This window comes from Galleria mellonella, unplaced genomic scaffold (genome assembly GCF_026898425.1).
Source record: "Galleria mellonella isolate WM207_F2 unplaced genomic scaffold, CSIRO_AGI_GalMel_v1 utg312, whole genome shotgun sequence".
Lineage (NCBI taxonomy): Eukaryota > Metazoa > Arthropoda > Insecta > Lepidoptera > Pyralidae > Galleria > Galleria mellonella.
Genome location: NW_026442074.1, coordinates 8,888,458 through 8,905,696, shown reverse-complemented (window position 1 = coordinate 8,905,696; position 17,239 = coordinate 8,888,458). Strand labels below are relative to the sequence as shown.

Here is a 17,239-nt window from a genome sequence, read left to right as displayed (position 1 = left end):
TATATATTCAACTTAGTATAAACTCTTTATTGTTTCCTCCAAAAGATTACAATAGTAAACTTATTCTAAATACAAACAATTATAAGAAATGATCATAATAAAAAAACAGCGGGCGACCTTATCGTTCAAAGTGATCTCTCCAAGTAACTTTTGGATGTACAGGAGAAATTCTAAGCAGTTTGATCGGAGGCATAGATAACATTTAATAATAATAATACATAGTATAAAAGAAAGTAGCTGTCGCTGTCCGTCCGTCTCTGTGTATGCTTAAATCTTTAAAACTACGCAACGGATTTTGAAGCAGTATTTTTACAGCATGTAATTTAAATTAATATTTCCGAAGATATTACAGATTTAAAATGCAGGGGCATAGTGGTGCAGCAGTACCGGCCCGGCCGGCGGCGCGTGCCTCTACTCGTAAATAGCGCGTCGAAGGTTGCGCTTCGCCCTAGCACTTTATCATGTTTGTATTATATAATGACAAAAAAATTGTAAACGTTGTTTATAAGGACATTCTGTAGTAGGTAGGTACATTTAGTATCAGCATTGCACCGTGCGAATCCGGGTCGCTAGTTCAATATAATTGAATGTTTAGTTGAAATGTAGTTTAATGAACTCACCCCAGGCGCAGTGGCGACCACTTTGTACGGGAACAGATACAAATCCAACCCGACTTGTTGGAATATGTTCTTGAACAGCGATATCACTTGTAACGCGAGCATATCCTGCCGCACATCGTCGCCCACTTTAAATATGGCCGCTTGCCACGTCTCCGCTGCTACCGACGTGTATCTATCTTTGCCTTCCTCCTATAAATAAATTGAAGTATTATAATAATTCAAATTTTATTTAGCAAAATATTAAGTAAGTGTAAAATTTTGTTATATTATTCTTTGTTAGATTTGTAAATTACAAGAATGTCTGAAAGTGTTCCAATTCGTGTATAATATAGTTATATATCATATATGTGTAAGTATATTTGTTATTCATATATATTTATTCATTTATATATGTAATTTTAGTGTGTATGTATATCAATAATTACTAGTACCGCATTCGAGTATTCTGACACTTCCCTATGGCTGACTGGGAGAGAATGCTTTTAGCATTAAGTCCGCCATGTACACATATTTGTACTAATGAATAAATAAATAAAATAAAGTGATCTTATTTTTATGATAAATTAGTGCATCTTTTTCTGTGATTAACATTTCAGCTATTTTAACTTTTTTTCCTTTTTTTTTTTATAATACTACGACATGTGATCACACCACTCTGAATGAACACAGGGACAATATGATTAATGAATGCGATCAACAAAATATAGATGTTTTGCTCTCAACTGTTTTTTAATGGGTGATAATGGAATGGTAACCCCACCCGCGCTATCGGTATACACGGCGGGGCACCAGTGAAGGATGATAAGTGAGAATGAAGCAGGTCAGTTAGCCCGTCGTGACGAATTCAACAAGATTTGTTCACGATGGTTTCCAGGGGGAACCACGTGAAGGTCGACCTAATAGAGCATATTGCTGGCAATGGGGCTGTCAAACTCCATTGCTAACAATCCATTTCCCCTCACTCTCAACTGTTGGCCACACTATGCTTACTCACTTAGCTTTCAACGCTCCGTTGAAGGATCCGAGGTTACAGAATGAAGGAAACACGTCACAGGAAAGGCCATTCGGCGATGTTAGGGTACTAAACTTGACACGAGAAAGTGCCACGCTTATACATATATTTTATTAGATAGATATAGTCTACATTAGTACAAAGAAGATTTTATTTTGTGTTTGTAATGAATAAAGTAAAAAATGTTTTACTAAACCAATTTTTTTTTTATCTGTAAACTTCATTATCAGCGAGTAACATGGGCTGTATTATGTTTAAAAAAGGACCGTGTGAAGCCGGGACATGTCGCTAGTAGTAATACAAAAAAAAAATCTAACCGCAGGGGGATCCTCGCCGGCTGCGATTGCCATCGCAACAGCCTCCATCTCCGCTATTCCATACTTGCGCACTCTAAACCGGGCCAGGTATGGCGCTTTCGCTGCACTCTGCATTGGTGTACCTAGATACATGAATATATATATATATATATAGTGTAAAACTCAATAATATGTTTTTAAACAAGTAAATTCGCCCTGTAGCCCTGACGTAAAACCTGGAGTTTTATGAAAAAGGGATGGGCAGCAGCATCCCTCTTAAAACATCACCAAAGTCTAACTGGGATTGCCAATCCGCCTGCCTGAATTAGAGATGACCCATCAAGTGGACTGCCACCGTGTTTTTTATTCTAAGTATCACAAAAAAAAATGTTAAAAAGTAAACTTACCGCTTTTATAATCGATGTCCAATACCATAGAATCAGGATTTGATGGTAAATAACACCCTGGTTGTACCTATGAATGAAATTAATAAAACATAAATTAATAAGAAAACATTAGATTTCGAATGAACCTATATTATTTTATTAAACTCTATTTAAATAACTTTAATATTTACTAAGTAAGTATTCTGTGTATACTGGCAAAACTTGAAGTATAGGGTACTATTGAAAACTTAGTAACTTATTTTTTTTTGTTAATACATACATATAAAAATCCAGACTGATACAAGCCTACTAATAATTACTAATATATTTTGCGGGGATCGAACCTGTGACTATTGATAAGTGAAACGGTGTTATAAGCCACTATACAGTGGTCGTCAAATTCTAACTTCAAAACTTACCTTGATATTCTTCAACGCCTCTAGACACGCTCGTTTCCTTTCGGCTCCCTTCGGGTACGGTCGTATTATGCCGCTTATGTTCGTAATTTGACCGAAGAAATCGAACTCCCTCTCGTAGAACGCTTTGGCGGGACCCGATAGCGTATCGACTATGGACTTTATTAGACTTTCTAATATGTCAAATAACGCTGCTGAAAAATTAACATTTTTTTTACAACATAGAATGGCAAACAAACTGTCGGAAAGTGGTAACCGTCGCCTATAGTCATGAGCAGTACTATGGATATAACAGAGTATACTGTTTCGCCCATGATACCCCCCATGCGTTGCCATTCCTGAAGACTCAGGTGTTATTCCTCTGTACCCTGTAAATTCACGCCATATCCCACCCTTCAAACCGAAACACAGCCATGCAAACACAACTGCTTCACAGTAGAAACACGAATGGGACAGAGGTCCCAAGCAATCGACTTGTACAAAGTCTCCCTCTGGTACCACATGTCATCAGCATGATTATCATATCAGCCATTATCTATCCACTGCTATATTTAAGCCTCCCCCATAGACTGCTATAAAGAACGGCCCTAGGCCACCTGCATGGACTGACTTCCTGCAATACCTGAGATCGTAACTCCACCTAGTGGGGGGTCGTCCCACATTATGTAAATAATGAAAATCAGTTTGAGAACGATACTCACTGTCTTTATTATGCATCTCCTCGTCAGTGTATAAGTTCGTATGCATGTTCCATATAAGTTGGTGTGCGACCACTTGCGACTTCTTGGCAAGGGACTTGATCAACTCTGCGACGTAGCCCATCTGTTAAGTTCAATGTGCGATCAGCCTTTTGCGGACAAAGTGTTAGCACAAGTAGCAATATATAGACGTATGGTCGATTTACGACTTTCTGATGAGGGGAAGGGATTGTTAGTAACACAGACTACCAGATCAATTGCTAGCAATATCTTCCAGGAGGACATGTGGAGGTCTACCCTATCAGGTAGACCTTCACATGTCTGGAAGCTATCGTGCTGAATACCAGGTATATTCATCACGATGGGCCAACTAATCTGCCTTTTCATCCTCACCCATCATCCCTCACTGGTGCCCAGCCAGCGTGTACCGTTAGCACTGACGGGGTTTCCATTCCATTATCATGTATTAAAAAAAACTACTTGATGAAGATTTAATCAGAATGTCATTAGATTCATCGTAATTGGAGCTACTTATGGAGAACACAGCCACCTCCTTTAAATATTTTTTTAATGAAATTTAGAATTGTAAACAAGCTGACGGCCCATCTGAAGGATATCAGTAACCGTCGCCTATAAACACGAACAGGACTATGGACAGCACAGAATATACTGTGACATTCGTGTATTGTCGTTTTTGAGGACAAAAGCGTTATGCCTCTCTGCTTTGTGTCACTGCCATATTTCGCCCTTCTAATCTTCAGCCATTTAAGCACAGCTGCTTCTCGGCGAAACACCGCTGGGACAAAGATACCCACACAGTCGACTTTTGTAGCCTCTGTCTGGTATAACATTTCAGGCAATTTGGCTATTTTCTGCATAACAAGCTCCAATTACGAGAATACTAATGTTACATGACGGGACGACATTATAAAATACTAGCTTCTACCTGCGGCATCGATCGCGAGACTAGGATATATTCATTGACCGGAATACAATATGGGATGGAGAAGGATATATAGATGGAGAAGCATATAGTTTTTTTTTATACCACTGAGGTGGCAAACAAGCATACGGCCCACCTGATGGTAAGTAGTTACCTTAGCCTTTAAACACCTGCAATACCAGAGGCATTACGCGTGCGTTGCCGACCCTGAAGAAACCTCTTTACCCCCCTTTTGAAGAACCCCATGCTGTAGTCTCTTGGGAGAACCTCGGCAGGGAACTCATTCCACAACCTGAGTGTTCGCGGGAGGAAACATCTCTGAAACCGCGCAGTACGCGACCATTGAGGCTGTAGGACATGAGGATGAACTCCCTGTCGATAGCGAGCCGTACGATGGTAGAAAGTGGCTGTGGGTATCATATTGAACAATTCCTCTGAGCACAGTCCTCTGAAGCAAAATTGTGAGCCTGGTATATACTAAATTTCATAGTGATTGATTAAGCCATTAAGGCGCTACAAGGTAACAAACAAACAAACTCACTTTCACATTTATAATATTAGTAAGGTTTAGTAAGAATAGTATGTAAATGGAGGTATGTGCCGTGCCGTGCCGTGTCGTATCGTACATACCGTGTCGTGTCGCAGCGCCTGCACGAGCTGTGGTATGTAGAGCAGAACAGCGGAGGGTGGGTACGACGTGAGGGTGTAGACGGCTGCTTGGGCGGACAGTGGGTGTGGCGGATACTGACGGCTGAAGTAGGACAGCGCCTCCACTGGGGACACACGGGCCCACGTCACCATGTGCACGAGCTGTCCACAAGGAGATTAATTTTTATTTTCTTTTACTTTTAAGAGGTTTATTTTTTATACAACATAACATATAAATATCATCACTCATTATTGCCCTGTCAGTATATACCGATAGCGCAGGTGAGGCTACCATTCCACTTTTTTTTATACAACTTAGAATAGCAAACAAGCTGACGGCCTCCTGATGGAAAGTGGTAACCGTCGCCTATAGACATGAGCAGTACCATGGACATAACAGAGTATACTCTTTCGCCCATGATACCCCCCTATGCGTTGCCATTTCTGAGGACTCAGATGTAATTCCTCTGTACCCAGTAAATTCACGCCATATCCCACCCTTCAAATCAAAACACAGCTATGCAAACACAACTGCTTCACGGTAGAAACACGAATGGAACAGAGGTACTCAAGCAATCGACTTTTGTACAAAGTCTCCCTCTTTCAGTCCACACTTCTCTCTAATCACACTATATTTATATATATATTTAAGTTACCTCGTGCGCGTCGTTGAGCAGCGTCTCAGTGGTGACCAGATACTTGAGCGCTTGCGGCACGTGGCACACCGCGGTCGGCTGCGCTTGCACTTTGCGTCTCATCTCCACTACTATACTTTCACTCTTTAATCTGAAAATAAAACAAGAAAATATTAAAGGTGTAAAGGAAACGCGTCGGGGTCCCCACAATATTACCTATAAGTCTGATGGCTCAGTGGTATTCCTTTTTCGGCCATCATTCAAATAGAATGCTTTAGTTATAAGTACAAATGGTATACCATTGATCTATAGATCATTTGCAAATTTTGATTGTTTTTTTTTTTGTATCCTTGAGAAAAAATCTTCATTGTCAAATGTATTTAAGAAGCGTTTTAAAATTTTATTGCACCAATTTAAAATATATATTTTACTGAACTACGTGTTATCTTGCGGAAGTCTGTACCACTGGTTATTTTATTAAAATTATATTTTTTAATTTCGCTACCATTAGTGTGTGTGAAAACCTAAAAGTACTTAAAAACTATGTTAATACTTAATTACTAATAATGATCTAGTCCTCTCAGCAAGTCTTCTCACGAGAGGACTATCTAATTTATTTACAAACGTGTACAGAATACTGTTGCCATTCGCCCATATTATATGTAAGAACGAAGCTGACTTTTTACACCAAATTGCTTCCAAAACCATCGGTACGAGCTTCGGCAAACATAACTGAGGCGCTACAGAAGCGCGTGAACCTTCATATTATAATATTGTTTACCATATAAATATTAAAATCAAAGTATAAAAGTGTCCGCTAATTCCACACGTAAATCAACTCTGTTGTTGTATAGTTAAAATTTACTTGCCTTACTAGGGTACAACATACCTCTCAGGCAAGAAGACGGCTAATGTGGGACTGATGTCCCACGCGAGCTTCGCGTAGTCGCGCCACGTGCGGTCCGTGTTGGGCTTGGAGCGCCACGTGGCTATGTTGTCCTCGCCCGGTATTGCCTGCTCGGGTCGACCGTGAGGGTTGTGCCACGTAACAAGGAATTCAATCTCCACTGCCTACAAAATGTTACATTTTTCTATTTGTTTAGTTTTATCCACGACTTTGTCTACATTACCGAGACATAACGGGAATAAATAGTATGTTAATAAATAGTACCTATGTCTCTCGTCATCTCAAAGAGAATGTGTAGATAGATACTCTTTATTGTTTCCTCCAGAAGATTACAATAGTAAACTTATTATAAATATAAATAATTACAAGAAATAATCACAATGAGAAAACAATGGGCGACCTTATCGCTAAGAGCGATCTCTTCCAGGCAACCTTTGGATAAAGAGGAGTAATTATAAACAATTTGGTAGGAGGCACGATGAAAAATTTTGTTAGTTCTAAATATGGGAGATGTGATACATATAATAATATAAATATTATCCCTACTCATTATTATTATTATATATATATATATATATATATATATATATATATATATATATATATACACATCTTGTGTATATCACGTATCACACACGTATATCAAATCTCTTGACTATTTGTTAAATTGTTAAGGCATTCATTAGGTAACATCATCATCATGATCATGACCTTAAAAAAAGAGCATTTTTTTTAAAAAGCCGGCAGCGTATTGCTTTTTAAAAAAAATGCTCTTTTTTTAAGGTTATAATGTCGTATCAGTAAATTGATTCCGAAGCGTAATTGTGCGTGGAAGAAATGGCCTTGAAAAATACACTGTGAAAGACCGCCACTCATCCTGGTGGTAGGGATTATTACAATTTAATTTATTTATTTTTATTTATTTATTTATTTACAAGAAACATAGTAAGTGTATAGATGTTACAATAAGTATAATTTTCATTATTTACATTAACATTCCCATTAAAAAAAATGCTCTTTTTTTAAGGTTATAATGTCGTATCAGTAAATTGATTCCGAAGCGTAATTGTGCGTGGAAGAAATGGCCTTGAAAAATACACTGTGAAAGACCGCCACTCATCCTGGTGGTAGGGATTATTACAATTTAATTTATTTATTTTTATTTATTTATTTATTTACAAGAAACATAGTAAGTGTATAGATGTTACAATAAGTATAATTTTCATTATTTACATTAACATTCCCCATGGACTAAATTTTATATAACATAAAATAAGTATAGTATTTATAATACCTAATTTAAATTATATTAATATAATAAACACGAAACTTTGTAACGATGGATTAATTTACTCTAAAACTAATTAATTCACGCTACTGAACGGATTTGAATGAAATTTCGTATACAGGTAGTTATATACTCACTTAGCACATAGGACACTATGTACCAAATCACGCAGGTAAAGTCGCGGGATACAGTAAGTAAATAATAAATTATTGAGCTCACCATCAGCTCGAGTATGAGATTCCTCTTCCTGACGTAATCCTTGACGAAAGTGTCCTGCGATTTGGCGGGCGGCTTCACGCTGCGGTTGGACCGCTTGCCCGCAACGCTGCCCGCGCCACTGCTCAGCGTAGTCGTCGACATTGGCACCTAATAAAAAAATTATTCTTATGTTGTATGTTTTTTTTTTTTTATTGTTTTGTTGGCGTCAGTTTTGTTAACATGTAATCGATGACTTAAGAAAATGTTGTGTACGTCTGTAGTTGGTGTATGTAGCGTGTATATTAAAAAAAAAAATACATAACCCTTACCGTATTAATCCACCCGGTTGTCTGACGGTTTCCGATGTCGCTGCTGTTCACGGACGAACGATTGTCGGTCGGCGAGTTGGACGTGTATAAACTTTGTTGGCTGCTCGGTCCGCGCATTAACTCGAATTCTGAAAACGTATGTAGCTTAGTAATAAATAATTGATATTTTTTTCAATACTTTAAATTTTTCCCAAGCAAATTGAGTCGACAAAGGTAGACATTGATATCCGACCGATATGTGCGATATCGAAATAGGCGATAACCTTTTTTCCGTCATCATTGTCCAAAGAAACCCAATATATGTCAAATCGGTATCCATATTTTTTTTGATGGGTGAAAATGGTATGGTAACCCCGCCTGCGCTAACGGGATACGCTGGCGGAGCACCAGTGAAGGGTGATAGACGAGAATGAAAACAGGCCAGTTAGCCCATCATGATGAATTCATCAGGAATTAACCATGATAGATTCCAGGGACACCCGCGAGGCGGTCGATCTGGTTGGGTATATTGCTAGCAATGGGATTCTAAGTCTCTATTACCCCCCCCCCCCCCCCCCGTTTCCATATTACCCATACCTAGTTAGTAAGACATAGCTAACTCATAAAATCAATAGATAAATATAAATACCTACCCCCAATATCACTGCTCTTCAAATACTTCTTATCAGAATGCATCAACTGCCAGAACTTGATCAAGGATATGATATCCTCTCTCAACGCTCCTGATGTTTTCGCTGGACACTGGAGCCCCCTGCAGAAATAGTCCAAACAGGCGCTGTAAACCCGCTCTCGCAGGATGTTCCTTGCTAGCGAACGGGGGAGGATGTCACCTTGGAGGAGAGACAGGCCACAGGATAGCAGTCTGCGAATATGAAATATACACATTAACGAATTAAAGATTTTTTTTATACAACTTAGAATGGCAAACAAGCTGACGGCCCACCTGATGGAAAGTGGTAACAGTCGCCTATAGACATGAGCAGTACCATGGACATAACAGAGTATACTGTTTCGCCCATGATACCCATGCGTTGCCATTCCTGAGGACTCAGGTGTTATTCCTCTGTACCCAGTAAATTCACGCCATATCCCACCCTTCAAACCGAAACGCAGCCATGCAAACACTATATATCTATATATCGTTATATATATCGTGAAGCAGTTCACGATATATATAACGATCTATAGAAGCGTCGTTTACCTACTGGTAATAACTTCTATAATTTAGTAGCATGGTACTATATCGTACGATTTTACCGTCACGATATCACAATTCAAGATGACAGGTTTAAATTTCTGTACAAGTTAGTCTTTAGTATTACGATAAAAAAAAATTAAAGAGTGTCTCCATATAGTCACAGCATTATATCGTGACGATATTACCTATATCGTAACGATAAAATGGTACATTATAGTGTCAATACAACATATTGTAATAGTGCCCAATAATTTAATGAAATACGTAATTTATGTCTGTATTGTTAAAAAAACGCACTAATACTTTAATGTAGTCCAATAATTTGATTAAAAACATTGTCCAGCAATCTCCATTACTGTCATATTGAGAATGTGGGAAAAAAGTAAAAAGAGTAGTAAAAATCGAATGACTTTTTTATATGAATATGATATTTATGATATGCGATCACACTACTTGAAACGATCAACAAAAAAAAATTATACCGGCAACTGTTTCACTATAAGTGCTTCTTTATACTACTTGTTTTAAGCAATTGAAGCTATTCCTTGTTTTATTGAAATAAAATTGATTAGTAATAACAAATTTATATAATGTAAAATGTACTCACTTAAATCGAACGCCAACAGCTTCAACGTGTCGATTTATATGGTCTCTTACGTCACCTACGGTAATGGGCAACGTCCTGAAAAATTGACGAATTTTAAATCATATTTCTATTGCAATAAGTCTAATAGTGATGCAATAGGTTCATAGATAAATATGCTACACAGTTGTCCAATTTTAAACCATATTTCTAATGAAATAAAGTGTAATATTGACAAAACAGATTCACAGATAAATATCTCACTATAATAGTCTGCATAAAGGTCGAAAGTAAAATCGTATTTTTAATGGAATAAGACTTAATATTGATGCAAAAAAAAATACAGAATAAAAGCAAATTTGCAATTACCTTTTTGCTATCCTTTTTCTAACAAAACAAAGTTCAATATTGATGCGAAAGGTTCACAAATAAAGATCCCATGTTATTGAGTGATTTTCTACAAATTAGTATAATTTAGAACCATACTTCTAATTAAATAAAGTTCAAAATTTATGCAGTAGATTTAGAAATAATAACGTAAGGCTAGTTACATACCTGTGGAGTAGACTGGCCAACATCTCTACTTTCTCTAAACTGTTGTATTTCGCTGTTTCCGCAACTTCGCACAAGTATCGAACCCAGACCGCGTGCGGTGCAACGAATGGCGGGCGAGGTTCTAATTTCGCTCCTGGGAGGTAAATATGACAAATAAATGTGACACTACCACTACTGCTACTACTCATGTGAGGATAGCGCCCTCTAGTGAAAAGTTTCTAAGTTGCTTTTGTTTAGGCCGCCTTCGGTAGCTTTACGCGTGTCCAAAGTACGTAATCAATATCAATCATTCATCAGTGACAATCATTTTTAATTGATTAAAATATAAATTTGAAAATTCAAAGGCTTGAGATTTGATCTTACGGCATCCGAACTGCAGTCAAAAATTGTTCAACTGAGTTGCCACCACACATCTGTTTGTTTATTATACCATTAACATATAATGGCAAATAAGTTGACGACCCCCCTTAGAGCAAATGGTAACTGCTTACTAATGGACATAAACAGCACCATTAAAATGACAGAATACACCGTAACGCTCATGGTATTTCTCATGCGTACGGTAACATTCGTGAGTTTAGATGTTATGCTACCCTGTAATTTCATTGACATATCCCAGCCTTGAAACAGAAATACAACCATGCAAGTATAGCTGGTGTTACAATAGAAACAAAAATCCTGATTACCTTCATAAGCAGCAAGCGGGCTGGTCTCTTCGACCTGTTTGGAGAAGAGTCCCATTTTCCTATCGACGGTGCACTGCCACGCTGCGAATATCTCTTGTAAGAGCCTGAGTTCAAGATCGGGTCGGGCGGTCGTCAGCCACTGCCAGCATTCGACCGCTGTGGTCACTGCGTCTTCTGTGAAGATCTCCACTTGGGACCACGCTATAAAATAAATGGGAGTTTGTAAATTATATAAGGTAATTGGAGGAGGTGTATGTTTGAATATCTATATTTTTGGTACTTACACTTAAATGGCTGAATCAATTTGAGTAAATTTGACATACAAATAGCCCATCGTAGAGTTACACATAATTTTTACGCCTATTTGTACGCCAAGTCCAATACTATACACATTATAACAATAGTAGCTAATGATCATCTTTTATATTTTATTTATTTATATATTATTTACATTATTTATTCTTTATTGTACACAAAATATAATGTTAACCACAATTCATTATAAACATAATGTACAAAGGCGAGCTTATCTCTAATAAGAGATTTTTTCCAGCAAACCTTTTCATGTAAATTGTCATTTATCTTGTTGTATATATATTATATATACAACATAATTTTATGTTATTTATGTATACATTATTATTTATTATTAACTCCGCTATTAGTACCATATTTTTTATGTCAATATTTTTTTTAAAATTATATATATTTAAATAATAATTAAATAAATAGCCTCTTCGGAAAAGGTTGTATGTCATATGTTGTATAACAGCACTGCAGAGTGTAGGAGCTCGCCATCACTGTACCGCTGTCCTTGGAGTTTAGACAAGCACTCACCGACGGAGTGAAGCAGGGCGCGGGCGACGGGCGCGGCGGCGGGCTGCGCGGGCTGCTGACGCGCATGCGCAAGCAACGCCGTGGCTCGCCACAGTGCAGCGCGGTGCGCCGTCTCGCTGCCGCCGCTGCAAGCTTCCCGCAGCGCTGTATGCAGCCGCCCGCCCACGCGCCACAGCGCCGCCTCGCCGCCACCTTCGGCGTATACGGCACCAGTAATCTAGAACAGTTTATACGATCACCTCGCTGCTTCAACTAGATGTTGCACTTTTTTATATTTAAATATTTTATTAATATATATCACAATTATTTCAGCGATTTATTATGGTTTTTAAGATCTAGTCTACGTCACTTGCATTCACTGGCTACATATACATTTAAGGTAGTCGTTACATTTAATTGGGGAGAGGGACGCAATATTCACCAGACTTTCTTCCCCGTATGTTGTCAGTTCTTTAAGCTATATGGAAAATCCATGGCACTTCACTATTATTTTAAATTTTATATGTTACTTTGGTTCTTTTAGGATTTCATTTTGGGCTTTATCAGGTAATAATATTATCTATGTACTTAAGATCAACCCCCCCCCCCTTAATTATAAAAACGTCAAGTTTTCTCTTTCAATTTTTGCACTAAATTATCAATTTGTAGTCCCATTCGTATTTCAACCGTGAAGCAGTTGTGTTTGCATGGCTGTGTTTCGGTTTTAAGGGTGGGATATGGCGTGAATTTACTGGGTACAGAGGAATAACACCCGAGTCCTCAAGAATAGCAACGCATGGGGGTATCATGGGCGAAACAGTATACACTGTTATGTCCATGGTACTGCTCATGTCTATAGGCGACGGTTATCACTTTCCATCAGGTGGATTGTTTAGCTTGCTTGCCATTCTAAGTTGTATAAAAAAAATATATAAAAAGGGAATACAGTTTCTTTTTTTAAAAACATCCATTTTGTGTCTTTAAACAGTACGCGCGCCGATCATCGGTCGACGGAAGATCGGCAACACTATATTGCTCATTTTGTTATACATGAGAGAGCAGCTGGACCTCACCTCGCCGGCGTAGCGGCTGCGCTGCGAGACGACGGCGAGTAGGGCGGCGGAGTCGTGCGTGACGCAGGGCGGCCGCTTGTCGAGCGCGGCGCGAGCCAGCGGCGCCGACATGCGGTTGAGCCCCGCCGCGCCCAGCAGCGCACCAGTCGCCAGCGCCAGCCCGCAGTGGTGCCACAGCGTCGAGTTGGGGACCTTATGGGATACTCGTTTGATTTACAAAATTTACAAAAATACGCAAATCAGTTTAGACTTTACAAATTGTCTATAGGCGACGGTTACCACTTTCCATCAGGTGAGCCTTTAGCTTGTTTGTCATTCTATGTTGTATAAAAAAAAAATAAAAAAAAAAAAATTAAAAAGTATCGCATAAATGAACGTTACATAATGAAACGTAATGTAATGTAAATAGGACTCTATTTTCCGCGCTTAGCCTCTCATTTGGGCCGTTATGCGTATGAGTCGTGGCTAGTACAGCCAACCCAGCTCTGCACAGAAGCACAGAAGCTTTCTGGGATCTTCACAGGCCTCACGGAGCGACCTCACCGTTCCGAGGATTTCTAAACGTTAATTGACCACAGCTAATGAAACGTATTTAATGAATATTTTTTTCATTCAAACAAGAATGATTAATAATTAGAGATGAGTAATATCCGATATCTATATATTAAGTTCTTCTGGATATTCCAGTCGGATATGTATATTGATTACAAGCGGGTTCTTCTTTTCGTCATTAATATTGGATAACCAATATCTAATATATCTATTATTGGGCCAATATATGTATAGATATTGTAACTACAATATATAGATATTGCATATTTATAACACCAAACAATTAAATAAATAATAATTCAAACATTTAGGAAAAAAGAGCTAGGACAACTTTTTTTTTCGTTAAACACATACCTGGTTTAAATATTCTTGCAAATGCGATCGTGTAGACTGTGGCGCCCACTTCATCGCCTCTTGTACTATACCGTAACAACGATCCGCGAAGTCTTTTACAATGGACTGTCAACAATATTATTTTAACATTATATACAGAGCGAAATTACAATCTTTAGCACGAATTGAAAAAATTCTATCTAATGAAACTTGGTTAAAAAAACTGGAAAGAAATTAGAGCCTTAAATTGTGCAAAATCGGGACGGGCAATTAGTAATAATAAAAATTAATTATTTAATCCTGAATTTATGGCATTGACAATCAAAAATAATCCTTAATTAATAAACATAAAATTAAATTTCAATTACCTCTCTACCCTCCAACGTATCTTGTAATTGCAAGGTGAAATCGGTGCCTGGGACTTTAAGCAGCGGCGTTTCCTGGTTGGCGTCTAGTTCAAGACTAAAGCTGAGCACTTGAAGAATGTCAAGCATAGACCAGAGCACCTATATAAAGTATAACATAGATAAATAATTATGATTATAGCGATGAAGACAAATAATTTATTAAATACTTATTAATTGTAGTAATTTATTTAATACTTATTACACAACGCCATCTAGTCTCAAATTAAGTACAATTTGTACAGTCACCGGCAAAAGTCAATGAACAGATATAAAAATACAAAACAATTAAATATTGACATGTGACAAAAACTTCTAGTCTGAGTAAAGTAAAAAGTTGTCATTTGATAGTTCCAAAAACATTAAAAACCGATACGACAAAACATAAAACATATAAACATGAGACTAGAAAACATATTAGCCCGATTCTCGGTAGCCGATTATCCGCGACAGAACGCTGTTACACAAAATTGAATAGTTTTTGGGTACTCTCGGTCACACCAGGAGAAAGATCAATCATTACATCGCCATAATATCGCGGATTGCTTGCGTCGAGCAGCTTTTCGGTCATTGGTGTTCTGTGTTTCCGTCGATTGAAGATCAGCAACACCGTGTTACACATTTTTATGTGATAGTCCACACTTAGTAGACGGTTCATATTGACCGTTAATTCAGTGACTAATGATCGGCGACCCAGTACTTAAATCATGACGTACCCGACAGTTCCATAGAAGGTGAGGAAACCTATCAACCAGTCCGGCGAGCCACTTGTCGGCCACCCGTCTGATCTGCTTGTGTATGTGATTAAAGTTGACGAGCAGGAACTGTGCGTGGCCCTCCAGTTCCCGTTCTCTTGACTCGTCCTTCACTTTGTCAGACATCACGTCCAGAAACTTTTGGAATACTTTGTCACCAACACTGTTACAAATTGGCTTTATTGGCATAACTATATAGGAAGGGGAAGGGAAGGGTCTTGTATATTGGATCTTTGCATCATCATTGCAATGATATACATCGTTATATGAATTGTCTTTTTTTTTCAATTCAATTTGGTTAATTCTTGGTAAATTCATCACAATGGACCAAAGACCTGACCTCATCCTCACCTAACATTTCTCACTGGGAAGGAAAGGGATTGTTAGTAATGGATACTGAGAATCTTGAGAATATATTACTAACAATAAAACCCATATAGTGGCTGTTACTAACAATCCCTTACTCCCATAAAATTCCAATTAAATCCCACTACTAGAAACAATTATGAATTCTTATAGGAATTTGGCTTTACCTGTTCTTTATTCCATGTAAAAAATATATATATTTTTAAACTTAATCACATACCTGGCAACACATTGCCACATGCCGCTCTTGTCTTTTTGGAGTGCTGTATCACTTAAATATTCTATAATCGGTTGCAAACTTGGTTCTGGCGAGTTGCATACTCTAAAAAAAAATATTCTAATTAATTATTCACAGTCAAATAATTTACCACCTACTCGTAATAAATTAACTGTAATATTTCTATTTTTCTCTAAATTTAACTGGCAATACTTATAGCATTCTGCTGTAAGTATTCCATGATATTATGACAATATATGACAAGGCCCTTATGTGTTGCCATTTTTGAGTGATTTGTTATTATTCTATTGTATTCTGTTATTTCACCGTCATATCTAACACTTTAGTCATGTGGTCCCGGCATAAAATATACCAGTAAGCAACATAAAGGGCGACTAAGAGACGGCGAGGGATAGGGCAAACCTAACTGCGGTTGTCAATCCATCTGGCAAACGTGGCAACAACTAACAAAACCCCCCAAGGGGGAGGCTTATGTTCAGCAGTGGACAGTTATTATCCAGCATTTCTAACCAAAACACAACCAAATGTAAAACATGTTTGGAAACTTCTTACCTATTCACGGTTAAACGACTGAATGGATTTGAATGAAATATGGACTAGACAACCCTGTACTAAAACAAAGTACTTTTTATTCCATTACACGCGACGAAAACCGCGGTACATTACTAAAGTATTAAATAACTATATAATTACCTCAATGTCTCTAACCAGTACACGCTAAGTAGGTACATACAAGGCGCGAACGTCAACTTATTCACCATAACAGTGACATCTGGCGGGTGATCCAGTAAATTCAATATTTGTGTTTTCAACTCCTGAAGTTCATTCAAGGACACGGAATCATTCCTCACAGCTGACGTGTATTGTAATTCGCGCATTTCTGAACGCAGCGACGTCTGGGAGACGAGGTAGGGTGATTTGACAGCTATCTCTTTCACACCCGTGTACCATTCTTGGGGCCATAGACCTGTGAATCATTGGTATACATGGATGGAACACTTTCAATATATTTCGTTTTATAAGAACATATATATATACGTAGTTTAAAGACGTTTATTTTGCAAGACTACCAACATCTCTGTTAAATGAGAACTTAATTTTTTTTTGTATTTCTAAACTGTTACCCTCTTTCCAAAAAAAAATGTTCAATTTGAGTGGTAGACCATTGGTAAAGAGGTCGCCATTATTTCCCATTTTTGCTTGTATATTTACTTCATATTTTTTTATTTATTTATTAAGACATCTCTTGGCAATAAAGATACATCAATTACGAATGTCATTGATAAATTTCATAAAATACACAA

At 37.8% G+C, this 17,239-nt stretch overlaps 1 protein-coding gene across 2 annotated transcripts in view; it reads right to left on the bottom strand.

Annotated features, from left to right (window-relative positions):
* Positions 1 to 17,239, bottom strand: part of LOC113514863 (phosphatidylinositol 4-kinase alpha) — a 52,354-nt gene that overhangs the window by 6,310 nt on the left and 28,805 nt on the right. Inside the window, exons 13-33 of one of the 2 annotated variants that reach the window (XM_052896165.1) lie at positions 16,629 to 16,902; positions 15,918 to 16,019; positions 15,293 to 15,494; positions 14,541 to 14,678; positions 14,194 to 14,298; positions 13,288 to 13,479; positions 12,236 to 12,452; positions 11,399 to 11,599; positions 10,713 to 10,845; positions 10,182 to 10,256; positions 9,009 to 9,238; positions 8,377 to 8,504; positions 8,069 to 8,215; positions 6,544 to 6,725; positions 5,676 to 5,805; positions 5,002 to 5,181; positions 3,432 to 3,552; positions 2,734 to 2,924; positions 2,336 to 2,402; positions 1,950 to 2,071; positions 621 to 809 (exon numbers count right to left, since the gene is read on the bottom strand). In XM_052896165.1, the coding sequence (XP_052752125.1) occupies positions 621 to 809; positions 1,950 to 2,071; positions 2,336 to 2,402; positions 2,734 to 2,924; positions 3,432 to 3,552; positions 5,002 to 5,181; positions 5,676 to 5,805; positions 6,544 to 6,725; positions 8,069 to 8,215; positions 8,377 to 8,504; positions 9,009 to 9,238; positions 10,182 to 10,256; positions 10,713 to 10,845; positions 11,399 to 11,599; positions 12,236 to 12,452; positions 13,288 to 13,479; positions 14,194 to 14,298; positions 14,541 to 14,678; positions 15,293 to 15,494; positions 15,918 to 16,019; positions 16,629 to 16,902 (3,326 nt within the window). The remainder of the gene's footprint in view (positions 1 to 620; positions 810 to 1,949; positions 2,072 to 2,335; positions 2,403 to 2,733; positions 2,925 to 3,431; positions 3,553 to 5,001; positions 5,182 to 5,675; positions 5,806 to 6,543; positions 6,726 to 8,068; positions 8,216 to 8,376; positions 8,505 to 9,008; positions 9,239 to 10,181; positions 10,257 to 10,712; positions 10,846 to 11,398; positions 11,600 to 12,235; positions 12,453 to 13,287; positions 13,480 to 14,193; positions 14,299 to 14,540; positions 14,679 to 15,292; positions 15,495 to 15,917; positions 16,020 to 16,628; positions 16,903 to 17,239) is intronic. The other variant, XM_052896166.1, reaches the window with a different exon arrangement.